General features: G+C 57.1%; 10 protein-coding genes across 10 annotated transcripts; 4 read left to right on the forward strand and 6 right to left on the reverse strand.

Annotated features, from left to right (window-relative positions):
• Positions 1-1,784: 1,784 nt before the first annotated feature.
• Positions 1,785-3,420, forward strand: J7T54_000798 (uncharacterized protein; the record flags this gene model as incomplete). Its single annotated transcript, XM_051509775.1, has 5 exons — positions 1,785-1,880; positions 1,947-1,990; positions 2,047-2,434; positions 2,499-2,663; positions 2,731-3,420. The coding sequence occupies 5 exons, from the start codon at positions 1,785-1,787 to the stop codon at positions 3,418-3,420; spliced, it is 1,383 nt and encodes a 460-aa protein (XP_051359265.1).
• Positions 3,421-3,626: 206 nt separating this feature from the next.
• J7T54_000799 (uncharacterized protein) lies at positions 3,627-5,079 on the reverse strand (the record flags this gene model as incomplete). Its single annotated transcript, XM_051509776.1, has 3 exons — positions 3,627-4,153; positions 4,208-4,888; positions 5,013-5,079. The coding sequence occupies 3 exons, from the start codon at positions 5,077-5,079 to the stop codon at positions 3,627-3,629; spliced, it is 1,275 nt and encodes a 424-aa protein (XP_051359266.1).
• A 414-nt stretch (positions 5,080-5,493) lies between these two features.
• On the reverse strand, positions 5,494-6,738 carry J7T54_000800 (RNA processing factor 1; the record flags this gene model as incomplete). The annotated part of the gene is made up of 1 exon (XM_051509777.1): positions 5,494-6,738. One exon carries the CDS (start codon positions 6,736-6,738, stop codon positions 5,494-5,496), a length of 1,245 nt encoding a protein of 414 aa, XP_051359267.1.
• Positions 6,739-7,106: 368 nt separating this feature from the next.
• Positions 7,107-8,588, reverse strand: J7T54_000801 (Eukaryotic aspartyl protease; the record flags this gene model as incomplete). Its single annotated transcript, XM_051509778.1, has 2 exons — positions 7,107-8,327; positions 8,385-8,588. 2 exons carry the CDS (start codon positions 8,586-8,588, stop codon positions 7,107-7,109), a joined length of 1,425 nt encoding a protein of 474 aa, XP_051359268.1.
• A 1,564-nt stretch (positions 8,589-10,152) lies between these two features.
• On the forward strand, positions 10,153-12,682 carry J7T54_000802 (Conidial development protein fluffy-like protein; the record flags this gene model as incomplete). Its single annotated transcript, XM_051509780.1, has 4 exons — positions 10,153-10,172; positions 10,501-10,708; positions 10,827-11,825; positions 11,882-12,682. The coding sequence occupies 4 exons, from the start codon at positions 10,153-10,155 to the stop codon at positions 12,680-12,682; spliced, it is 2,028 nt and encodes a 675-aa protein (XP_051359269.1).
• A 131-nt stretch (positions 12,683-12,813) lies between these two features.
• Positions 12,814-14,790, reverse strand: J7T54_000803 (Alpha-glucosides permease MPH3; the record flags this gene model as incomplete). The annotated part of the gene is made up of 1 exon (XM_051509781.1): positions 12,814-14,790. The coding sequence occupies one exon, from the start codon at positions 14,788-14,790 to the stop codon at positions 12,814-12,816; it is 1,977 nt and encodes a 658-aa protein (XP_051359270.1).
• Positions 14,791-15,287: 497 nt separating this feature from the next.
• J7T54_000804 (uncharacterized protein) lies at positions 15,288-15,911 on the reverse strand (the record flags this gene model as incomplete). The annotated part of the gene is made up of 1 exon (XM_051509782.1): positions 15,288-15,911. One exon carries the CDS (start codon positions 15,909-15,911, stop codon positions 15,288-15,290), a length of 624 nt encoding a protein of 207 aa, XP_051359271.1.
• Positions 15,912-16,484: 573 nt separating this feature from the next.
• Positions 16,485-19,234, reverse strand: J7T54_000805 (Serine/threonine-protein kinase-like protein; the record flags this gene model as incomplete). The annotated part of the gene is made up of 2 exons (XM_051509783.1): positions 16,485-18,773; positions 18,824-19,234. The coding sequence occupies 2 exons, from the start codon at positions 19,232-19,234 to the stop codon at positions 16,485-16,487; spliced, it is 2,700 nt and encodes an 899-aa protein (XP_051359272.1).
• A 1,980-nt stretch (positions 19,235-21,214) lies between these two features.
• On the forward strand, positions 21,215-22,311 carry J7T54_000806 (uncharacterized protein; the record flags this gene model as incomplete). Its single annotated transcript, XM_051509784.1, has 3 exons — positions 21,215-21,277; positions 21,331-21,391; positions 21,440-22,311. 3 exons carry the CDS (start codon positions 21,215-21,217, stop codon positions 22,309-22,311), a joined length of 996 nt encoding a protein of 331 aa, XP_051359273.1.
• A 1,323-nt stretch (positions 22,312-23,634) lies between these two features.
• On the forward strand, positions 23,635-24,917 carry J7T54_000807 (uncharacterized protein; the record flags this gene model as incomplete). The annotated part of the gene is made up of 4 exons (XM_051509785.1): positions 23,635-23,697; positions 23,752-23,937; positions 24,195-24,725; positions 24,786-24,917. 4 exons carry the CDS (start codon positions 23,635-23,637, stop codon positions 24,915-24,917), a joined length of 912 nt encoding a protein of 303 aa, XP_051359274.1.
• Between the last annotated feature and the right edge of the window lie 44 nt (positions 24,918-24,961).

Below are 24,961 nucleotides of genomic sequence, written 5' to 3' on the forward strand. Positions count from 1 at the left end.
TGCGACATGATTCTGTTACTTGGTTGTGAGAGTCAACCCAAGAAGCAGATACAGCATTAGACTCGACACAAGGCAAACAAGAACTGATACAAGCGAATGACTGTGGCCCGAGGCAGGCAAGACGGGAAGACGAAAAATCTTGAACCCAGGAACGCGGATAGGTGAAGCTGGAGGAGTGCATGTGGGTGCGTCCAGTACGTACTTTTCCGTGCCTATGCAGCTCCAGTCCATGTCCATGTCCCCTCTGCTCGGTTGGCAGCTGCCACCCAGTAACCCAGCTGGGCGTTCAGTGTGGGGCACCGGAACGGCCGTGCCCCGCTCCAGACTCCAGCCACCAGGAGTCAGGAATGTCAACAGGCTTGGATAGGGGCGAGCGGCAGCGGTCCGGGAGGCCAAGCTTGGAAGATGCACAATGTATCGAACGATTGTGGTGTGCACGGTATCGATAGACTGCTTCTGCCAGCCTCCGAGCCTCCGTCCAGCACACCGATCCCGCACCTTCCCGTTCCAGTCCCTTGGCACCTCCAGGCTCCAGCTAGCAAAGGTCACTCGTGATGCCTAAGGCACCTCAAAGTACACGATGCCCCTGGGCCCTTGGGTAAGGTACTACTAAGTACGTAGTACTCCGTACTCGAGTCACAAACAGTAATCGAGTACATTACTGGCACTGTCGTCGACTGGAGGATGAGGTCTATCCCTCGGTACCTGGCAAATTAAAGGCCAACCCCGTCAGGTCGGAACGAAGTGCCTGATATGGACTCATGCAACTTGCGTGCTTCGCGCCTTGGCTGATGGCCTCAACAAGTCGGCAGGGATGGGTCGAAAACTTGAGAACTCCAATTGAGACCTGACTGGGCACGTCGGACACGCCCCGATACGTTGGATTTGTGACGAAAAGGGGGACTCTCGAGTCTCAGACCAGATCACCTACGAGCTACTGGGATTCATTGGGCTATATGACGTCCGTGATACCAATATGTCTTGCTCACCTCGATAGAGGCATGCGTGCGTCCCTTTTCGCGGTCCGATCCATTCGACCAAGAGTCCAAGAGTCAAGCCATTGAATGTTGGTGGAATCACGTGGGTCGCGTAGTCCAAGCGAGCTTGGTGGGATGCCCCAACATCGGGCATGAAGTCGATGGCTTTCATCCGAGATGGCGATGCGCGGTGGTGGAGTACGTATAGACCAATAGGCAATCCCTTGTTTGAATTTTGGGTTGTCTGAAATCAAGGCCTGCATCGGGCATCGGGTCAAGTCAACGGTATGACTGGTGGCAGGAATATCACCACCAAGCTGCCAAGCACCCATCGGTGCAACATCCCGGCATCACTCTGTCGATAGTACCCCGGACCCCGCATCGGCTGCTACCGAGCAAGACTTGACCTTGCGACCAATACTGCGTCACGACTGGCTCGCCTCTGGGTGAATCCTTGCGCCAGCACACGAATGCAGCGGCAACTGAAAGAGTCTCCTGGTCTGATCGCAAGGTCGCATCCCGCGGGCTATAGCCTAGTATATGAAGCAGTACCATTATACATGCCTCTTCGGGGTCTTGTGAAGTCGATCTCGTGAGCATCAGTATTAAGGGACAGGCACATTTTGGGGAGCCATGCCGAGCTGCCCCTCAGAGCACGCCGACTGCTACCTCACCTTGAACGAGTGGTTTATACTTAAAGAGAAGTACTAGCCCGGCCAAGGACTAGTCAATTGACTAAAGTGGCCATCCATCACGCCCAATTTCCTTCATCTGCGGATTCCGTCCTTATTAGCCTGGATATACATCATGACTCCCATCCTGACCACAGCCTTGACTGGTCTGCTGCTTGCCGGTGGCGTACTAGCAAAACATGATATTGTGCCGGGCGCAGCCTGGACTGCTGTGGGTTTGCATTCGTCAGGAGCTAGATTCGCTCGGATTAGACCATAGCTAACACCAGGTATTAAGAGCAACACAGGTCGCCATATCCAAGCTCATGGCCATGGCATCACGTAAGTCCTTCATCGGGCAAACAGTATCCAGGCTGACCATGTCATTCTATGCACAGCTACGAGGATGGTGTCTACTACATGATTGGAGAGGAGAAGTCCGAGGGATCCAGCTTTCAGGCCGTCAACTGCTACTCGTCTACGAACTTGGTTGACTGGGACTTTGTGGGCAACCTAATCAGCCGAGACGACAGTGAGCCTGATCTTGGGCCGAACCGAATCATTGAGCGTCCCAAAGTTCTCAAGAACGATCAGACGGGGAAATACGTCCTGTTCTTGCACGTGGACTCATCCGACTACAAAGATGCGCGCGTTGGCTGGGGCACCGGCGACACCATATGCGGCGAATACAACTACCTCGGCAGCTCAAGGCCGTTGGGCAAGCAAAGTCGTGATATTGGCGTCTTCAAGGAAGAAGACGGCACGGCTTATCTTTTGACTGAAGATGTACGTCGTGGAGTCATAATCCCCCATAAATCATATCCCGGAGCCACTGACATGGTCAACTTAGCGTGAATATGGAACCCGCATCATGAGACTCTCCGAGGACTACCTGTCCGTGGAAGAGATCACCATGGAGTGGGAGTATTTTGCTGAATCTCCTGCCATGGTCAAGCGCGGCGGCACCTACTACATTTTCGGGTCACACCTGACGGGCTGGAACCCCAACGACAACGTGAGTCGACCATGAGAGCCTCTACGCATCACGCTGCCTTCTGTAGCATTGCTAACCCGCATCCTAGGTGTACAGCACCGCCCAGAATCTGTCCGGGCCGTGGACTGAGTGGACCGAGTTTGCACCTGTGGGAACAAACACCTACTCCAGTCAAGTATCATTCGTCCTACCTCTTGGCGACGACAATGCCATCTACATGGGCGACAGGTGGTTTCCAAACAACCTGGGTGCTAGCGAGTACATCTGGCTGCCCCTCCAGATCGACGGCAACACCGTCCGTCTGGACTGGTACGACAACTGGTCTGTCGACATGGAGGCGGGGACGTGGCAGCCAGGATTCCCGTACGCAGAGTACGAAGCGGAAGCCGCAGAGCTGTCCAACGAGGCCAGGCTGCTCGACTGTGGCGGGTGCAGCGGCTCCCAGATGGTGGGCTACATTGGGGGTCCCCAGGGCGGGACCGTATCTTTTGACGTGGAAGCGGCATGCGACGGCGACGTGACCTTGGTGCTGAAGTATCGCAACGGCGACAAGGTCACCACCACGACGTTTGGGGCGCGCAATGCCATTGTCTCGGTGGGTGGCGTAGAGCAAACTGTCGACTTCCCCTCGACTAGGCACAAGGGCGGACAGACGGCCGAGAGTGTTGTCCAAACTGCGGTCAAGGAGGGCAGCAATATTGTGGCCGTTTCGGGGGCTGATGGCTGGGGCCCAGACCTTGACGTTCTCCTGGTTCCAGGGTTAAGCTGTGGTTCTTAGGATACGTGAAGTAGCATGTAGTCCAATACAACACACAATGCTGAGTGACGAGACTTCTATATTCCAAGGTGTCTTTACCATGCATTAGGATATCCTGGCCCGGAAGATGGCTTCAAGGTATTAGCCAGCCGAGAACCATCATCTATAGGATAACCAGATACGCTGAATGACCATTTCTAAGCCATTCGCTCCATAACACACAGCCTTCACCCCCTTTTCCCGTTCTCCCATGGCTCGTCCCTACCGTCATGCTCAAAGTCGGGCACCACCTCGCCCAGCTCACTGACCCCCGGAAACGGCGTCAGGACGTGCGTAATGTTCCCCCACCAGCTCTCCCCAAACTTGCTGTACCAGTCCACCGTCCGCCTCAGCCCTTCCTCGAGGCCCACCTTCTGCGACCACCCGAGGCGCCGCAGCTTCGAGGCGTCCACGGCATAGCGGCGGTCGTTGAACGGTCGGTCATGGGTGTACTTGATCCACCGTCTCGACGCGCCAGTGGACGACGAGGCTGGTGGGCGTATTAGATCCACAAGTTTGTGGCAGAGGTCCAGGTTGGAGATCTCATCGCTGGATCCGACGTTGTAGATCTGCCCCAGGATGCCACGGTGTAATATGGTGTCAAAGGCGTCCGCCGCGTCGGACGCGTATAGATAGCGCCGCGTGGGCGAGCCATCGCCATGCAGGACCACCGGCTGTGCCCTGCGCAGCAAGCACGAGAACTTTGGTATAATTTCTGGCCCCTGCGTCAGCTAAGGCGCAAGGTAGCATGGTACGTCTCGCCACTCACTTTCCGGATATTGATGCGGGCCGTAGACGTTGTTGCTCCGCACAATGATCCCCGGGAGCTTGAAGCTCTTCTGGTAGCTGTGCACCAGCATCTCGGCGGCGGCTTTGCTTGCCGCGTACGGGTTTGTCGGCTGCAGGATGCTCGACTCGAGCAGGTCATCTTCGTCCTCCTTGACCTCGCCGTATACCTCGTCGGTGGAGATGTGGACGAAGCGCTTGATGCCGACCTTTTTGGCCGACTCGAGCAGGACGTGCGTGCCGTACACGTTGGTTTGCGTGAACCCGTACGAGTTGCCAAACGAGAGGTCGACGTGGCTCTGTGCGGCAAAGTGCAGGACCGTGTCGACGTTGTGTCTCTCCATGCAGTCCAGCACGGATGACGGCGTCGTGATGTCGCCCTGGTAGAAGGAGAAGTTGGGATGAGAGGACAGAACGTTGGTGTTGTTCAGCGTGGAGCAGTAGTCGAGTTTGTCGAAGGAGATGATGTTGTAGGAGGGATAGGTAAGTGTGAGGTGGCGGACGACCCAGCAGGCGATGAAGCCGGCGCCGCCCGTGATCATGATGTTCTTGACGTCGGGACGAGGCTCGAAGCATGTCGAGCCCTTGAGCGTCGGCGCATGTTTCCATACATCATCATCAGTGGTTGTGGTGGAGGTCTTGGTGTGGTAGCCTTCCGTGCGGCCTTTTGGTGGTCAGTTCAGAGAGCGCGCGCATTCGAAACATTCGATCCTCAGGACACGTGCCTTGCGATCCCATTTTCCTCCGCGCCGCCACTGTGCAGCTATGGTGACCTGTAACGAACGGACGGCTGCCCTGGACGGTAGCTCCTGGGGTCGCACCAAAGGGTCGTAGTCGTCTGAGCAAACGAGACATGCCGCGGTTGGATGCTGTTGAAGCCAAGGGCCTACAGCGGCCGGACCCTGACCAGCACAGGCTTTATCGAGGGTGTAACTTGTCGCGTAGGGTCATAAACTCGTTGCTCTCATTTCCATGCTTCATCAACGCCTTCAAATGGGAAAAGCGAGTGTCTGTCTGATATTCTCACTCTGTTCAGTCATGAGAGCTAGTACTGGTGTGGCTGTGGCTGTCTCTCACTGTGGCTGAGGGCCTGTGGCGTTCATGGACATCGAGTTGACTGACATGGGTAACATCTAAATCAAATGCAATTTCACCTTTCTGTAGCCAGTTGAAGACGAAACATGTCGTGATTATTGTATTTGATTCATTGCTGGCATCACATGCTGACATAGAACCACCCCCCCTCCCCCCCCCCATGTGACGCTGACCCTACAAGTTGAACCTCTTCCTGTCCTTCTCCATCTTGGACTTCCACTCCCACTGCGTCGCGTCGTCTCCCTCGCTGCCCGCCCTTCCAATCCCCTTGTCGACCCTCCTTAGCTTGAGCGTGAAGCGCGGGCCGAGCTCCTGCAGACCGGCGCGGACCTCCTCAACGCCCGCGAGCCCGGTCCCTTCGGCGTCCGTCACGCTCTTCTCCGTCTGGCGCTTGTCGCGAAAGACGTAGCGGTGCCGCCGCACAAAGATGTAGTCGCGCTGGTTGTGGAGCGTGAGGACCTGCCGGCCCTGGAACTCGGGGGAGGGCGGGAAGAGTGTCTGGAAGAGCTTGGCCGTCAACAGGCCGAGGGGCGTCTTGAAGTTGTTGAGGAGCAGCTCCGGATAGTGGTTGGTCGGGTTGCCGTGACCCGGCAGGTACTTGCCCTCGATCCAGTTGCTGATGGAGAAGTGGAAAGTCGGACCGCTGGGCAGGTGGACGACGGAGATGCCCGTGGGCTTCTTCTGGTCCTCCTTGACGAGCACGACGGCCGTGTAGTCCCGGTTGGCGGAGAACTTGCAGATCTCTCGCAGCGAGTACTTGTAGCTGTACTTGTGCCCGGAGCGAGGGATGTAGGTGCTGTTGGGGAAGATGCTGCAGAGAATGTTGGCTTCGCGGTGGAGCGTCGAGTTGAGCGAGGTGGTGATGAGGATCTTGGGTGTCGGGGGCGGAACGTCCGTGAACAGGGTCGGAAACTTGAGGGCGAGCGAGGTGGGCGTCAGGTCGAGGTTGGTGCTCGTCATGGACGGGGCCGTCGAGTCGGCCCTTTGCGCTCGCTTCTCCCGTTGCCGCTCCATGGCGGCCTCCTCGGCCTCGTCGTCGCCTTCCTCGTCCGAGTCCAGCATACTGTCGTGGTCGTCATCGTCCTCTTGCTCCTCATCCTCCCCGTCGAGAGGCGCCTGTGCCTCCGCCTCGGCCTCCTCCATCCGCCTCCTCTTTAATCGCTCCAGATCGACCTGCACACCGAGGCTGTCGTCGTCCACGTCGTCCCACACGCGCTTCTGGTCGAGCGTCACGGCCTTGTTCTTGGCCAGTCGCGCCGCCTTGAGCTCTGGGTTCTTGTTCTCCTCCTTCTTGCGCGCAAAGCGGGCATCGCGTCGTTCCTTGTCGGCATGGCGCTTGTGCTGGACAAAGAGCTCCTGGCGCTTGAGCTTGTTAGCGGCTTTGAGGGCCTGGACGGGCGGTTTCGTGGTGAAGCCCATGCTGTACTATTGTGGCGCACAATTGTGGTATTGAATGGTGATAATTAGATCCCAATTCGACCACGGGGGAAATTTTGAGACTGACTGACTGACTGACTGACTGACTGGACGGGACGGGCGATAAACTTTTTGGCGGGGCTAATAAAGCGACAAAAAAAATGCACCTTGTCTGCTTACCCTGTACACACTGCTCCCCCGTTTTACGCCTCCAACTTCAACTCATGCCGACGCAGAGACACAGCCAGAACCGCTTGAATCATCATTCATATATCGTAAAGAATGTGAGACTAATTACCTACCCCTTTATGCCGTATATAAGCCGAAGGATCCCATCCAACGCCGCCCGTCGTAAATACATCGTACTGTATCTAGAGCAACAGGCCCAGACCAGCAAGGCCCAAGCTCGCAAGAACGCCGCCCATGCCAGGTTGTAACATGCCAACACCGTCGTCCTCATCACTGCCCGTGTCGGTGCTCGAAGGTCCCGCAGACGTCGCGTCGCTGCCGTCAGCGTCAGTCGCCGAGGGGACCGCGTCGTCCCCCGTGCCAATCTCAGCAATCTCAGACTTTTTGGCTTTAAAGTTGCTCTGCGCGAGGGAGATTTCATTATTGTCCAGGTCAAACACGACGTACGCGCTGCGCAGAAAGGTGTCGCCGAGAAGAGACAGCGAGCCCGAGCCCAGCGAAGGCACGATGCCAAAGAGGCACACCTCCGCCCCGCCTAGTCCGCCCGGTTCCCCGACGTCGAGCACGAGCTCGCTCATGGCCACGTCGATGCGCGCCGGCGACTCAAAGTAAAAGGTCACTTTGGCCTGCTCGTCGGCCAAGGAGCACGGCACAAACGCCACGCCCTCGGTGGCACTGTACTCGGCTCCGACGGCCTCGTATATGGAGGCCACCATGCTCTCGGGCAGGTACGTAAAGGACGTCCCCGAGTCGAGGACCACAGCGACCTCTGGACCCCCCTTCTGCGAGATTTCGTTGTCGCCAAGCTGCACACCCGTCAGGGCGACGTAGAAGGAGCTGTACGAACTGCTCTCGGGGCGCAGGATCGGCACGGTGACGAGGTCGCCCGTGTACCGAGAGTGGTCGACGCCACCAAACAGGAGGCTGCCGGTGCTGGAGTCGAGATCGTTGAGCCACAGGCTGTAGGCGCTGGACTGGATCACGCCGTTGTGGACCAGCTGTGCGGGGAGGTTTCGGTAGGTGCGCTGGTCTGCGTCCGTAACCTGGGCCTCGTCCGCGGGATAGCCAATGCCCATGATGCCCTGGTCGGAGGAGCTGTCGTAGCCGACGCCAAACTGAAAGTCCTCGACCGTCTCGCCGCCGAAGCGGAGCGTGTCTGTGACATAGTCACCCGCCGCCCCCGAGCCGTCGACGTACGATACGTTGAACCAGCCGCCCACGTAGTTGTATGTTGATGAGCTGTTGGCGCTGTAGGTGCCGGTTGCGTCGCACGGCTTGGATCTGCGCTCGCACAGGCTCGAATTCGCCGCGTTGACCCACAGGTCACTGCTCCCGGTGTCGACGGCGACCATGAAACCCTGAGGCGGCGTCCCGATGGAGATGTTGAGAGTATAGAGCAGCCCCTGGAGTGGTATGTCAGCTTGGACGCCTGATGCGCTCACGGGGTCGTTGCAACTCACTTCATTGTCGATCTTGGTGCTCACCGTGTCAGCCCGTCTGCTGAGCCTGTTCCGGTCGTGTGCCACCTTGTCTCTAATTTCATTGCGCTGCAGGTCGAACTTGACCACCCGGGGCGAGGCGTCGCGAGGCTCACGGAGGTGTAGCGCACTGGCGCATGGCAGGGCCAGGCAGCAAGCTGCCGACAGCAGAGCGTGGGTGTGCATGGCGTAGGTCCAAGAGAACAGGGGCAGGAAGAAACCAAAGGAGTTCACCGGCACTCTCCAAGGTAATAATAGCTACTAGAGACCCTCATTCCGGGCGGGAGCCAGCAGCTTATACATGACAGGGCTGGGTCTCCGCATCCGATGAATCCGCGTGTCGCCGGACTGGACTGAACTGGCCTGGACTAGACGAACTAGTCGCCGTTGATGATGCCGTAACACTTGTGCTGCCTTTGTGGCTGTGGCCGTGGTCCGGTCCGTGACGAATGCAAGCCAAACGAGACTGGCAGTGTGCCAGGAGCGTTGCGCAATCCAGAAGGCGTACGTGGACAGGTTCCCTCATGACATTGATACCCCCCACAGTGGACGACGTCAGGGACATGACTGGAGCCGCAGGGCAGCGTGCCTGTTCCCGGCGGCTCGTCACACTGCTTTCTGGGGCGCCGTCTCCAGTCCCGGCTGATCGGCATACGATGGGTGTTGGAAGTGACTCAGGTGAAACTGGCTGCCGTCGGGCTCTGGCTGCCGAGCCCAGCCTCGTGGGCGACCGCCACCAGACCCGACTGTCCGTGGCCCTGGCGTCGTTGGAGGTTGATCTCCTCACGTGGAAGCGTTTCGGGGCATTTCGTTGACGCGCGGCCGGGCGCCCCATTGACTGCCTGGCAGTATCTGGGACGGCGTCAGCGCGCCTTTTGCGCATCGGCTAGTCGGAAGTCAAACGTCGAGGAAGCGCACAAGTTGACGTCAAAGCCTCAAGAGAGTGAAACTGTGGCGGGGCTGGACGCGTGGCGTCGTACAGTGGCCTATTGTCTGTCACAATCTGAATCTACAGTCGTCTTCGTGAAGGTGAAGCCACACTTGCGCCTCACGTCGTCTCTCGACCAGTCCAGACTACCCTGTGCAACTCGGAGCCGGCCAAGTCTCGATCCCGTGATCTGATGTCTGTCTGCACACAATGCTAATTTTATCCAAGACGTGTTACTTCACAGACTCCCGGCGGCCTGTTGGAGCACAGTTCACTGCTCAGTGAAGAGAACCTTGATTCTTAGGCTCGACCGAGTCGCTCTCGGTCCACCGGAATGATTGTGGAGTTGTGAATCCGGGAGTCGCTTCGAACTACGTACGGGTACACTCGACGAAAGCAATTGAAAGGGCCGGTGAATGTCACCTACCAAGATCAGGACCTACGCTAGTCGTCCATCCTTTCGGCACCTTGGGTATCTCCGTATCAAGATGTCACCTAGATCCTTGTGTTGGCATCCATTGTTCCGATACGTAGCTCCGTAGTGGCTCGTTGACTCTGAGATCCTGACGATTGGACCTCTGAAAACCCTGCCTACCCTGGACTGTTGACCGTGAGTGAACCACCTCGACTCGACGGCTATCAGACTGGAAGCGATGGCGCGTGCAACAGCATGACAAGGAACGATTCTATCGAGAGTGAATTTGTTGATCAGCATCCATGCTGTGCCGTGCCTTAATGCTGCAGCGTGAAGCCTCGTCGTCGTTAGCGGAGGCGGCAGAGAGAAGAGAGAAGAGCCAACCGGCCAAGCAAGCGCCCGCCAAGATGCTGCATCCAAAATCAGGGTGAGTCCAGACTGTCTGTCACTGGATCCCGAGTACCTTATTTATTTTTACCTTTCCCCAGCCCGCCGCAAAGCAAGACCGCATGCTTTAACTACCATCACCATCTGCTTCATCAATCCAGATCTACTCACTTTGCCTGACACTCGGCTCTATAAATCTATTCATCAGCAAAGCCATTGGACCCCCTCCAGCCAAGGCTGCTCACCCGGTTACCCACCCGGGTCACCCGCTCGCTCACCCACTCACTCACCCACTCACTCACCGGCTCGAACTCAACCGCCCCCTCCCACTGAGAGCCAACTCAGTCGCGCGCATATCAACAGAACAGACACGACGAGCGCGTGGTCATGTCGCCAATGCCCGAACTGCCGAATGTGGTGTTTGATGAGGCATCGGACGCAGCAGACCCCAACCTGTCACTGATAACCACCGACCCTCCCGCCGTCCTGCCTTACCAGCCAAACCCCCAAGCTACGACGACGCAGAGTCAGGCTGCTCGCGCCAGAGAGTCAATCCCAACCGCCTGCCTCGCCTGTGTGAGTTTGGTCCCCATCAGTCAAGACATGTCCAACTGCTGGTCGCAGCCCACGCGGGACACCCGCAGAGAAACCAGACCAGACCAGACCAGTGCTGACCAACTCCTCCTGGTGATAGCGCAGCAAGCATCTAAAGTGTGACGGCGCGCGCCCTTGCGCACGCTGCCGAGCCTCGGGCTCCGACTGCGCCTTTGTGGCCTCGCGTCGAGGCTATAAGGGCCCCAAGCGCGGCGGCGGCGGCGGCGCCCGTGGTGCGTCGCAGCAGAAACACCACCCAAACAAGCGCCGGGCCACGTCGCCGCTGAGCCAGGATGGCAGCAGCAGCACCGACTTCTTCGCCGCCGTCGCCCCCGCCCCCGCCCCCAGCGTAACCCAGCCCGGCGTGGCCATGTGCCTCGCCAGCAAGGGCCGCGGCGGCGGCGGCAGCAGCCAGTCCCCCAGCTCCTCCGGTCCGGTCACCCCGGGTTCTTCCACGTCGGTCTCGCAGACGTTCAGGGTCCTCGGCGCCGGGGATACGGACGGCTCAACCTGGGACATGAGCCCCCAGGACCGCTCCGTCTCCACAAAGTCCTCGTCCCTGTCCCTGGCCGAGCGTTGCTTCGAGTCCTTCTATTTCCACTTCCATGCGGCGCATCCCTTCGTCCTGCCAAAGGACTTTATGGTCCGCTTCCTCCACGACCCGAGCTTGGAACCGCTCCTGTCCGCCATGCGCTGGGTCGGCTCGCTCTTCATCGACGTGCCAGCCGCCCGCAACAGCCTGTTTGACGAGGCCTGGCAGCGGGTCCATGAGCCGCAGAATGCGCGTGATGGGTTTCTCGTGCAGGCCATGATGGTCCTCATCGTAGGCATGGACGGCGTAACGCTGAATGAAAGGGCGCGCGAGCTCCTCCTCGAAGTGGAGAAGCTCGCCGTCGAGATCGCCCTCAACACACGCCCCTTTGCCATGTTCCACGGCCGCGGCGTCCCCGTGCTGGAGGAGAGCTGGCGACGCACCTGGTGGGATCTCCTCGTCATCGACGGCATGATTGCGGGCGTCCACCGGATGACCACCTTTGCCCTGTACGACACACCCACCGACGTAGCGCTGCCTTGCGAGGAGCACGAGTTCCTCTCTGGGGTGAGTATCAACATATCCATGGCAAGAGCACCATGTTGCTGACCCCTCCAACGCAGGCTATCCCTCCTCCCCGGTATCTAGAAGACCTCGAAGACCAGGAATTCCTCGACGACAGCGCACCGCCCTTCTCATCCTTCGCCTACCGCATCCTCTGCGCCCGCAACCTCGGCAAGCTGATGCGCACGCCCCCCATCACCGATCCCGCCGACGACAACCTCGTCCGCGTCGAGACCCTGCTCACCAACTGGCGCCTCCACCTGCCCCCGTCCAAGCGCAACCCCCTCGACGGCCACACGGGCCGTGTCGACGAGATGCTCTTCCAGGCGCACATGATGCTCCACGCAACGTCCATCATTCTCCACCAGCCACACTCCCAGCTCGACTCGTCCCCCGCCGCCAACATCACCTCCTGCGCGCCGCACCAGGCCGTCAAGGCCAACGCCCGCCCGGCCTTTAACCCACACACCAGGCACACCATTGAGGCCGCCACCGCCATCTCCCGGCTCGTCACACTGCCCGTCCCCTCCCTCACCACGCACACACATTTCTTCACCTGCGTCCTCACCCTGTCGTCCATCGTCCATCTCTCCAAGTGGGCCCTGCACTTTGTTCAGTACGACGACGACGACCTGCGCCAACTCCTCCGCCTCAATGTCGGTGCCCTGAGCGAGCTGGCGCGCGTCTGGCCAGCCGCCGACCGGTCCAGGGGCCAGGTGAGGGGCGTCGCCTCAGAAGTGTACAAGGCCAAGAAGTCTGTCCAGGCAGGACCGCAGTTCTGGTTCGGCCTGACGAGGGAACAGGTCATGAGCAGCATCGCGGCCGATGATGGAATCATAGAGGACGTGAGCAGCAGCTGAACAGTTTCAACCAAGCCATGTGTACAGGGAAAATAAAACATGTCACAAAACAAAAGGAATACTTGATACGACACTAATACTAATGCCAACACACGCGTATGGGGTATAGGGATTCGCAATCACAACCACGCTCACTCTCCTGACCAGGGCCCTAGCACCTCCTGGCCGCCACGCCTCTGCTTCACGAGACGCAGCACTTCATATGCCCGATGTACCTCCTCGGGTGACTTGTCTTTGGTCTCCGGCCGACCGCGGCCTGTCGCGAGGCCGCACAGACACACAATGACCCAGCCAAAGGCCATCCAGACCGGGACATCGACCATATCTCCTAGCAAGAGGGCGGGCATGCTTGCCAGGTCCCGAGAACCCAGGCTGCCCGGGAGCCAAGAGACAGCCACCGACAGGACGACAAGGACAGTGCTGACGGATGCGCTGATAGAAATGGTCTCGACCATGAGGTGGCCCGGCGGAATCTCGGCCGAGAGCGCGCAAGACAGGGCGGGAAGCACAGCAACAAAGACGACAAGGGCGAGGTAGAAGAGGGCTGTAATAAATCGACTGATATGGACGTGGCGTACCGCTGTCTGTACATACAGATTTCTGAGTCGGGTGGTAGTTACCAATGGGTTGGCCAGGCCGACAATCGTAACCGCAATGAGCAAGAACAACCACAATCCAGCGATCCACATGGTGCGTCGCCCAAGGTAGCGGTTCAGGAACAATGATATGATGCTCGATCCGACGCAGCACAGAACGACGGCAGTGACCTGGACCTTTGTGCCCGTTGCCACAAGCGCACCTCCTCCGTCGGTGGTAGCAACGACAAGTCCATACAGCGACAGGCCCAGCGTCAACGCCGTATGGTACACACTGACCAGAGCAAAGGTTCTTCTGCGATTGGTCTTGCGGAAGCAGGCTATGAATCCTGATCCGAGAAGAGCCGCTTCCCTCTCATCCAATAACCGTAGCGCTACCATAGCAGCTTCGTTGTCTTCCTCGGAATGTTTGAGGGCCGGGAATGCGGGCTGTATTGTCGAGTCATCTTCCGAGAGCCTCTGGCGTTGCAATATGTATCGAGGACTTTCGGGGATGTACCAATTTCCCGCTGCGCATATTAGAGCCAGTAGGAACATGAGGATATAAACAAATCGAGACTGCTCGATTGGCGCACGCCGCAAGGCCGCCGACGAGAAGGTCATGCAGACAATGCTTGTAGTGAACACCGAGCTCAGGATGTACAGGATCGTTCCGCGCCGCTTGAGAGGAACCACGTCAGATATATAAGGGATGATCAAGGCCAAAATAAGACCAAAAGGCACGGCAAGCAAACACTCGCCTGTTGCCAGGAGGACAAATCGTCCGAGACCCGACGTGGACGTGGCGAAGACGGACGCCATCAGCAGTGGCAGGACCAGCAATATCATGGCTGCAGAAGCGAGGAATGACTTTCTGTAGCCCAACCTCTTCGAGAACTGAGGGGCCAGGAATCCACCGGCCATTCTGCCGCCGACAAGCAGGGACCACAAGACCAGCTCCCAGACCAGTGGTGGACGTCGTCTGTGAAGCTGAGGCACATGGATGTTGTCCCCTTGTCTACCAGGTGCACTGATGACGGCCCTTGTTGGTGAGTACCACCATCTGCCCACAGGCCCCTCGAGGACAGCCAAGCAGTGCAGAAGGTCTACCGTGGCCATCCAGGCCAAGCACCCCACAACGGAGAGCCACCAGTATGCGTTAAAACACTGCTTCGCTCTTTCGACGAAGTTCCTCTTGTCCTGTTGGGAGTCGTGTATGCCTTGGGGGCCTGGGTCTTGCTTCTCGTACGCAGGGCAAGGGGACGTGGGAAGCGAAGCTTTCTCCAGCTCGGCCACCCCATCCACACCTCGCAGCGGATACTCCAGTGTAGATTCGTCAGCTACATGACCAATATATCGGATAATGCTCTGCGTATCAGAGGCTGGCCCATCGCTCGTGGTCGGATCTTGTTCGGAGAGCGCGCTAGAAAGCTCGTCATCCAAGAAGGTCGAAGCACAACACTCGATTGGGGATCTCGAAGGCTTGTTTGCATAAGATTGGCCGCTTTCAGTTGACTGTTTGGGTATGATCATTGTGTCTGTCCGCCTCTCGAGTCTGTCAGTAGGGCCACCAGGGGCCGCTCCACGTGCTTCAGCAAGGTCCGCTGGATCTTGAGGGTATTCATCGTCGCAGGACCTGTACTGGCTGTTGTCGGTCGAGATGAGTTGTGCAGCTGGGGCTTTAGGTTTGCTCTCTCTTAGAGGCTGGTTACGAGGGCGTTCCTGCGATTGCCGTTGATTTGCTTTGACTGGAGGCATGACAACCTGTCGGGTCGCACGTTTGGCTATGACGAATGCGTAGGAGGCGGGGGTTCAACAGCGATGGAGTTAGTAAAAGCATAGAGCTGAATGAAACAAGTATACAGCAACGTGGAGAAGAAGTTGAAATAATATGCTTGATAAGTGAGATGCTTGTGAAGTGGTCAACAACAGACTGGAGGCTTGCATCCAGAGGAAGGTCAGCAAAAGCCACACCCCTTTTTGGAAGGGGAGTAGTTCCTGCCTGGGTCCCCCGAGCTCCTTCCTGCCTGTCATTCATTCGCAACACGAAGCTTCTTGCCTTCAAGCACTGAAATAGTCCCCAACCAGTCGCGCATGCCCTCCGCGTACGTCTCGTCCATCCCCCACTCCTCGACAGCCTGTTTGATCCCCCGCTCCATTCTCCGAATGTACTCCTGGTTGGGCACATCGCCAACCACGCGCTGCGCATCAATATACGCCAGCGCCGCCAGATCCTGCGGTGCCTCCATTTTACGCCCTTCTTCGTCCGTCATACGCTGCACGGCGACATGCACCTTGCCGTACGCCCACGGCACGCCCTCGTAAAAGTCCAGTTCATCCTCATCCTGTGGTGGCAGCAAGTAGAGAAGCCCATAGACGCCTCCTTTCGAAGAGACAACGGGATCAGCTGGGCCTTTCGAGGAGGGAGGAGGCACGTCTGCGCTGACAATGTTGGCGTACCCCCTTTCATTGATGATCCACTTGTAGCCTGGCAGATGGCCCAGACCGATGGGCATGGAGTTGGGGCAGCGCTGGAGCATTTGATGCGAGCAGAGGTTGGAGCCATAGGCGAAATAAATGATCTCAGTGCGGTTGTCGTCGATGGCTGTCAGGACGCTGTCCTGAGAAGGCTGGTTGTCGTCTTGATCGTCCATGTCGATGGTGAGTAGTTTATGTGGTCTTCACTCGGAACTTAGGATCTGGGACTTGTGTGGTAAATATGAAGGAGCCCGAAATTCCTAGGAGAGGGAAGAGCCCGGTCAATTGTACAATAAGTAGGTAAAGGAACAGGAAGGCAGTCGGTGTATAGGCAGTCAGCCTTGGATGCCGTCGTGGTGAGGATCCACACACACAGCCTCATTAGGAGCCCTCACAGAGTCACGAGGCAGCCAATAACAAGGCCACCGCATATCAAACACGGTTAAAGTGTACAAAAGGCAGCAAACAGCTGCGCCAAGCGTCGTGGCGGTCTTTGTACTACGTTTCAGAATGTGAAGTTGGTCATTTCTCATCTCGCGGCAGTATTACATAGATACACCTCCCTTCCCTAATCGCCGTCGTTCAACGTAGCTTGCGTGATTGCTCGCTCATTACATATAAATATATCGCTGCCATGACTGGATGCTCAGCATGACAGAACTCTAATAACAGAAAAGATCAATCATCTCCACAAACAGACCACATTTGGCTTGCTTTCCGCACCCGGCTGTGTCCCCTCCCACAAATCCTCAAGTGATCGGTGTCAGGAAAGGGCTGAGCATGAGCTCGTCGGCGCTAGGTCGCCGATTGTGGTCAATCTCGAATGTCTGAGCAAGGAAGGCCTTGGCGTCCTCGCTCGCATTGTCGGGGATCGTGGGGACGGCACGGCCTCCGCCAATCTTGAAAATGGCCTGGAGCTGGCTGCAGTCCGGGAACGGGTGCGAGCCCGTCATCATCTCCACGACCAGGCAGCCCAGCGACCAGATGTCTGCCTTGCGCGTGTACGAGGTCTGCTTGACGACCTCGGGCGCCATCCAGAACACGGAGCCCTGAAGCGAGGGGCGGTTCTTGTTGTTGTTGGCGCCGTTCAGAATGTTGGTGGCCTCGAGCTTCTTGGAGATACCAAAATCCGAAATCTTAATTGTGCCCTTGTTGTCGACGAGAATGTTGGCACCTTTGATGTCGCGGTGGATGATCTCCTGGTTGTGCAGATATGAGAGTCCCGTCAGGATCTGACGGACAAAGCTGCGCACCAGGGGCTCGGGCAGAGCGCCGTACGAGTTGAGCATCGTCTGCACCGACCCGCCGGGGACATACTCGAGGAAAATGTTCAGGTAGTCAGCAGACGAGCTGCAGCCCAGGTACTGCACAATGTTGGGGTGGCGGAGGTCGCGCAGGAGGCTGATCTCACGCTTGAGCGCATCAATCATGCTCTTCTTGCGGTTGTCGGATTGGTTGTTGGCACCAGGTGCCGGGGTCTCCACCTGCTTCACGGCAAGCAGCTCGCCCGTAACGGCGTGCAATGCCAGGTAAACGCAGCCAAAGGACCCCTGGCCGATGAGGGCTCCCTTCATCCACTTGTTGTCGTCCCAGGACTCGCCGGCGAGGAAGCTCTGCAGCTCCTCGTCGGCATCGTCACCATCGCCGGACAATGCCTGCTTAACCTCCTGGAACGACCCAGAGTTTGTCGAGCTCTCTGTCTCAAAGAAGCTGCTCCTGACTGTTTGCCCCTCAGGGTCAATAACGCTAATGGGGGCGGTGTCGGAGCCGCTTTCGGTGAATGATACATATGACTTGCGGTTTGGCTCGACGGGCGATTCCTCCTGAAGAGTATCGAGCATGGACGAAGCTATCGAGTCGCGGTTGAACATTTGGGGCAGGCGACCTTGCGAGTCGCGCGATCGCACCTTGGCCACCTGGTTGCCTCCGTTCAGCCATGAGTCCGCAATAGTCGGGATCGGGGGCGCATCCTGGAAACTAGAAGCGAAGCTGAGATTGCTAGCCACGCTCAGGCGGCTGTTGACCTTGCTTAGCCGAGTTGACCTTCGCATGGAGAGTCGTGCGGTGCGATCAATATCTTCCCGAGCGTGACCAGGGAAATACGACGTCAGATCCGAGGCAATGAGCTCACTAGGGGGTCGCAAGCCTCCGAATTGGCGAAGTTCGGCTTGCCTCCGCTGGGGTCGGTTGGAGTCGCCAGAGCGCGGGCGCTCGAGATCCTTTGCGGCGTTTGATACGTTCCGCTCGCGGTCCTGGAACGACAGTGGCGAGAGTGGCTGCTGCAGTCCTTCGTGCCACTTCTCACCCAGCACCTTTTGCACCTTGAGCTGGCTGCGCTTGTCCACAGACTCCAGCGCCCGCGCATGCTTCTGCTGCTCCTCCTCCATGGCGATCGCGGCCGCTCGTTGCAACTCCGAGTCTCCTGGCTCACCAGCCGGGACTCGTCGGAGGATGAGCCGGTTCCTCTCAGGCCTCCGCTGGTCCTTGATAATACGCCAGAGCTCCGTGTCGCCGAGGCGGCGTGTCTGGCTGGGATCCGGATCCACACCGGCAAGGACCCAGAAACAGTAGTTGCGTTCATGGTCTTCGCGGAGCGCGAATTTGCGCAGAGTGACGCGCATCACTTCCTCACAGGTGTTGCAGTCGGCAATCTTGACAACCTTGGTGACACCACCTGTCGAGATGACGCGGATGACCTCTTGGTTCTGAGGCAGCGCGGCCATCAAGGAACCATCCATGCTAGAGTTGTTGCGCGTATGCGTAGGGACAAGACGACCGCTGGAGGCTTCTGAACCCTGCAGTCGTGAGGGTTGAGCATGATAGGCACCGCCTTGTGGGTATCGTGGAGTTCGTGCGCTCCGAGGGTCGTCCTGTGCGGGAGAAGAAGGTCGTGAGCTGGGCTTGGACGGGTCGTAGGCTGAGAGGTCAATCTGTCTCGAGAACCGCTTGTTGCTCGACGGGGTAGGTCGGCTGTTGGGCGGTCGGGGAGACGTAGCAAAAGGCGCGTTCAGGGTGATGTCGAGGGCACCGAACGAGTCCTGGAAAAGGTTAGCAAAGGACCCAGAAGACAGAGGGTATCTACACATACCCTGTTGCGCTTCTTCTGGTTGGCGTAGGCTTTGGTACGCAGCTTCTTGATGCCCAAGAACAACCGCACCCTGTCGCCAACTTTATCGATGCCCATCTCCTTCAGAACCTCCTTATCCATTTCCAACAGATTCTCGCCATTAATGTGGTTCTTCCTGAACAGCTTCTCGTATTCGCCGCATTTGACACTCCGCAGGTACTCGCAGACCCTCTCCTCGTCCCAGTTCTTAACCGAGTCGGGTCCATCGGCGTCGCTGAATTCTGACTCGGTCGGGCTTTGGAAGTTTTGCGTGCCACTGGGCGCCATGGGTGCCCGTCTTGAGGATGGCGGAGCGGTGGCTAGAGAGGCTCCGGGTGGTAGCGCTGAGGCGGTGTTGAGGCTCGCGGGGAAAGCCGACTTTGGTGCCAGCATTGCCATGGTAAATAGTTTTGAGCCCCCTCGGTTGGGTGGGTATTATCTAGGTGTCTCGGATACTTGGTGGTCTACGGTCGTGATGATTAGGGCGTCAATTCTCGCGTCGTCCAGCCAGCTGGAGGCGATCTGGGGGTATCTCGTCCGAGCCCGAAAGCGTGGGCGTCGCGCTGCGATGGATGGTCGGGCTGACGTTTCCTTGCAGTCGGTGCGTGCATCCGACGCTGCACGCAGTGAAGTAGTATTAGACTGGCCTCAGAGCCGTATTATGGTGAAGGACAAAAGGAGGAGGTGGAAGAGGTCGGAAGAGGATAAGACACAGGATTGACCAGCAGATGGGGAAATACGAAACACAACAGGCCGAGTGAACAGAGGTGACTCGACTGGGAGAGTGTGGACTGGCTGACCCCTGCCGCTCCTTGTCGAACGACCCCCTGTCATTGCCCGCTGTCATTGCCCGCTGTGGCAGCGCTGGCGCCTGCAGAGGAGGTGAAACACGATCTTGCCACGCACAATCAGAGGCGCTTCTCGTTACGGATGATTAGAGGCAATTTGAGGCGATTCTGGTGCGTGTTCATCCTCCCATTGGCACGTCGTTTCGCCGACCGGCGAGATAGGCCCGTCTCTCTGCCGGCGCAGTGATCCGACATTCCTTGGGCGGCTCAGACGGATGATAACGCTTCTCGCTATCAGCTGGCAGCGAGCCGTACGGATACACCCAGGCATTCAAGTATGCACTGTAATGAAATTGCTCTTGATAATAGGCATCGTGAGGACGATCGCGCCGCTTTTCGCCCCATATCAGCTCCCGCTGAGGCTGCGCATCGCGCGCGGCCCTTACGCTCCCGCTCGCCGATGCACTCTCGTCATCGCACAATCTGTCTCACGACAGCCTCACCGTGACGGGCACGACACGGCCACTACGTCGCCCTATCCGTAGTCTACACCGGATCGGAAGCTAGCACAAATGGATCTGGTCCTTCAACAAATTACCTACCTGGGTCTTGCCTTATATACATTACACAACGGCAGCCATCTCACAAAGCTGACTGAAAATCGCCATGTTTGCTTCCGGAATGCCAGTTAGGAAAAGATCTCTTGGAGAGCCCGCGGATTTAATTACGGTCTTTGTCTGTTCAACATTGGCAATGCCTGACGGGCGTAATTAACGGTGCAGTGCCCTGTCAGGCGACATGCCAGTGATGCCACCGACTCGGCAACTTCGCGTTCATGCGATTGATTGGTCAGAGAATGCCGATGATGAAACACGCCGCGTTGCAGGTTTCTTTAAGGGTCCATCCACTCTTGTAGAGATCCAGGCCGGGGTCAGTTCGACGATGATAGCACTTTGTACTGACAAACCCTCAGAAATGACCAGTCTATATTTTCATTTTGAACACTTATGATATCCGGTGCTCTGATGAAACTAATACGCAGTAGCCACGTGTTTGACAAGGAGGAGTGTGTTAGACATGGAGTCTGATGGCAGCGTCGCAGTGACACCATGAAATGCTGCTAGCCTGCTACGTACCGCGTCAGGTCCTGGGCGAATATCTCGTTTGACTTGTTAAGCATTTGCGCATTTAATTAACTATCCGCAACCAAAAGTATTATTAATACTGCCCATTTTGTGTTAGCATGGCATATTTGCATGCAGCAAATAATGTTCTGGTTGACCGCAGCATGTTCAGAATGCGTTCAGCAAATCGCCAAGTGAAGGCGTCCCGTGCGAGATCGGCGTAGACGTGTGTTGCGCTAACAGAACCAGCAAGCACGCACCACACTGGGCTGTTAACGTCGATCGCCGGCTACCTATATCCCGCAACGCCTTGTGACAATTGCTCCTTCTCAGCACATGATGAGGCCCAGACTGACTATTGCGGACGCCGCCAACACAGCAAGGGAGCAATCATCGTCGCGTTCTCCGACTGCTGCAAGAGTCCTGTCATTTTTCCTAGCCTCAGCAGCCGTAGTCACGAGATGACGTCCCAGCAAAAGAAGGCTGTCAGCTTTCTTGGCCCAGCTGCCTCATATTCACATCAGGTATGTCTTCTTGTTCTTTTCAACGTGCTCAATGTCTAATGCCACTCTGAAAGGCAGTGCGGCAAGCATTCCCTGAGAACGACTGGGAGTACAATCCTGTGGTGACCATTGGCGGTATGCAGTGAGGACTCCGCGTCGATCTGATTTGCTCACTCATGATAGACGTGTTCGACATTGTACAGGACAGTGTGTCTCCTGCAGGCCTCGTGCCCTTTGAGAATTCGACAAATGGCTCTGTGGTCTTCACCTTGGACTACCTAGCGGATCGCAACGACCGATATCCGGATGTCACGGTGAGGGGCGAGGTTTATGTCGACGTTCACCACTGCTTGCTCGGCCACAAAGCTCTAAATCACAACCTAGAGGATGGGACAGAAGGATCGGGCACTTGCACACCCACGGCCACCGATCCCAGTCCCCCACGACCCAGGACGAAGCCCTTGAGCAGCTTAAAGCACATTCAGAGGATCTATTCGCACCCGCAAGCGTTCGGTCAATGCAATGCCTTCATATCTACGTATCTGAAGGGTGTGGAGGTGTTCGATGTCAGCTCCACGAGTAAGGCTGCCGAGATTGTCAGCGGAGACACCACAGGGACGTGGGCTGCGATATCAAGCCAACTCGCCGCAGAGATGCATGGTCTTGACATGCTGGGGAGGAACATTGAAGACCGGACTGACAACACCACGAGGTTCCTCATCATTGGGAAAGACCCCGAGATACCGCGAGAAGGTGATCTGACCATGCCCAGCCACGGTCAGGTTGGCACCAAGTCGATGGTATCGTTGACAGTTCCGCACGACTCACCAGGGGCCCTGGCAAAGGCGTTGAGCTGCTTCGAGGAGTTCGGCCTCAACCTGACAAGCATCAACAGCCGGCCGAGCTTAGTCCAGCCCTTCCATTACATTTTCTTTCTCGAGTTCCGTGGACATTTGTATGATGATCCGGAGGCGAAAGTGAGGGGTTGTTTCGAGAAGCTGAAAAATGTCGCTGAGAATTGGCGCTGGCTGGGTAGTTGGAGAACATGTCGGTAAGATATTCTAGGGAGGCAATCAATCAAAGAGACAGAGCGCGCACTCCACACAGGGCTCTTGTGTCCACAGTTGTGGCCTGTCTCAACCAACGCAAAAGCATGTGTAGGGTAATCAGGGTGCCATTGGCTGCTTTTTCCCTTCGGGCTTGAGCCTGGTGATACCAGCCTAATCTACCCATAAATCACGTACATTCTATCGGACCCTGCATAATCGCTGGAAATAGTAGCACCTAGCGGACCGTTGCCCAGCTATTTCTGCCCACACCCGTAGGTCAACATTTGGCCGGCTTGTGAGCGCCCAAACCATCGCACTTCAATGATAAGACCACACGCCTCATCCGAATGCTCGCCCCATTCTCGCCTGGACAGCCCAACCAACCTCTTCCAGGGTTTTCCATTGACAAAAGTCGCTGCATCTCGATGGAGGGGCGCCCTGGCCTGCCCAGCCTGCGAGGCTTGCCGTTCGACTGCTGCTAACTTATGGTGGGAGGGGTAGAATGGAGCTCCCCTACCCAGTCTTGACGTCTGCCTATCCAATTGTCTACCCGATCCTGTTTCCTTGCTCGACTTGTTGACATATTGCATATGCCACTGTCCCCCCTCTCGGGATGCCGGCGTGGATTGATAGACTTCATTGGTTTCCCATGTCTGCATTCCCCCCTGGTTCGCATCCGGCCCACCCAGCCCAAGCGAGTGACGTCGACAGAAGCGACATGGACTTGGCTCAACAAGCAGAAAATGCGCCCCCGATCGACCGAGGCGGCCATGTATCCGGTACTTTGGCCGGCGCATCAGGTTAGGCGACCAAAAAGCCTGCCCAGCGCAGCAAACTTAACCGGCGCAATTAGTCCGGTATCGACCAGGACAGGTACCTGGGAACCTACGTGTACCTAACTACAAGCGACGAGCCGGCTGAGGGCCTGCTATGCCATTATGATCCATGCTTCCGCGCAATGTATAGTACTAATTCCGCCAGCCCAGGATGCCACACCAGAGGCTTTCCGATCTTCGCGGTCAAATCAATGAGCTAGGCCACCCCCACGCGGGCCCTGAGCTTGCTGGAGCTGGGCTTCTGTACACGGAGACTTCCAGGTAAGGTTTGATCTTGCTCAGTGCGGACAAGTACAGTACACGCCTAGCTTGCTCCAATGGTCCGTACAATCCCTTCAGGTACGGTGATGAGGGTGGGAACCGGTTGGGATATAAACCCATTCCCCTTGCGGTTTTCACTCTGCTCGGAGACTCGCGCTCTGGCTCTCTTTGCATTCTTGCACACCTTTCGCCTTGCACAAACTTTACCAAATACCAGCAGCAACTCTTCACCATGGCTCCTCGTCCCATCTTCTGCGCTACGCATCCCCGAGCTGTTTCCACAGCCTTCGAGAGGGTATGTCGTGGCGTCACCAAAGTAGACAATGAATAGCTCGCTAACCTGTCTCAGGTCTTCATGACCTGTCGTGATACTCTGCGCTGTGTTCACGAGCCCTTTGGCGATGCCTTCTACTTCGGCCCTGAGCGCATGGGCAAACGCTTCGCCAATGACGAAAAGGCCCGACAGGAGAGCGGCTACGCCAACACGACATATCGTGACGTTCTCAATGACATCGAATCGGACGGGCAGAATGAGGTTCGCTTCCTCCAACCTGGCTGTTCTGGTGACACATGCTGCGTCCTCGAGTGAGGCGCACGCTATCTACAATTGCTTTCGACATCATAGACTTTGCCTCTCACCCACTCACATACACTCTTCTTTTCGAGTCTTGCCAAAACATCACGCTCCTGAGCGCTTCTGCTCTCATTATATAGGATATTTGAATCCCAAACCCCACTAGAACGGCCTCTCCTGCTATCATGGGGGGAGTGTCCTTGGCTTACAAATACCAGGGAAAGCGCATCTTCATCAAGGACATGGCTTACTATTTCATGGCGCCGGATGGCGAGCCCACGAGCATTGCACCCTCGCTCGGCGGCCGTCCCGAGCCCACCAACCCGACCAATATACCTCTGGATATTTTGCGCAAGTTCAACTTCACCTTTCTCATCCGCCATCCGAGCCGCTCCGTCCCCTCCTACTGGCGCTGCACGATCCCGCCGTTGTCCGAGATCCACGGCTTCGACCACTACATGCCCAGTGAAGCTGGCTACGAGGAGCTCGTCCGGCTGTTCGACTACCTCATCAGCGAGGGGATCGTGGACAAGGACAATCTGACCGTCCTGGACGCGGATGACATGCTGGACAACCCAGAGGAGAAGATCAAGGAGTACTGCAAGCGCACAGAGATTGAATTTGACCCCAAAATGCTCGAGTGGACCGAGGAGGATGGCCAGGACGCTGCCAAGCACTTTGCCAAGTGGAATGGTTTCCACGATGATGCCATCCACAGCTCGTCCCTCAGGCCGCGGGCGCATGCTCAGGTATGTTTTCCTTTCCAGATTGTGCCCTGCTTCGATACCTCCGACCTAACCATCCCACAGAAAGCGTCGACCGTCGAGTCGGAGAATGCCGAGTGGACTGAGAAGTTCGGCGCCGACGCGGCCAAGGCCATTCGCCGTACTGTCGACGCCAATATTCCCCATTATGAGTACTTGAAGCAGTTCAAGCTATAACATCTTTTTGGCTGTTTCATGTTTCTTTTGCGTTTTCCGGGCCA

The sequence above is a fragment of the Emericellopsis cladophorae genome (assembly GCF_022114955.1).
Source record: "Emericellopsis cladophorae strain MUM 19.33 chromosome Unknown NODE_69_length_108160_cov_118_120611, whole genome shotgun sequence".
NCBI lineage: Eukaryota > Fungi > Ascomycota > Sordariomycetes > Hypocreales > Bionectriaceae > Emericellopsis > Emericellopsis cladophorae.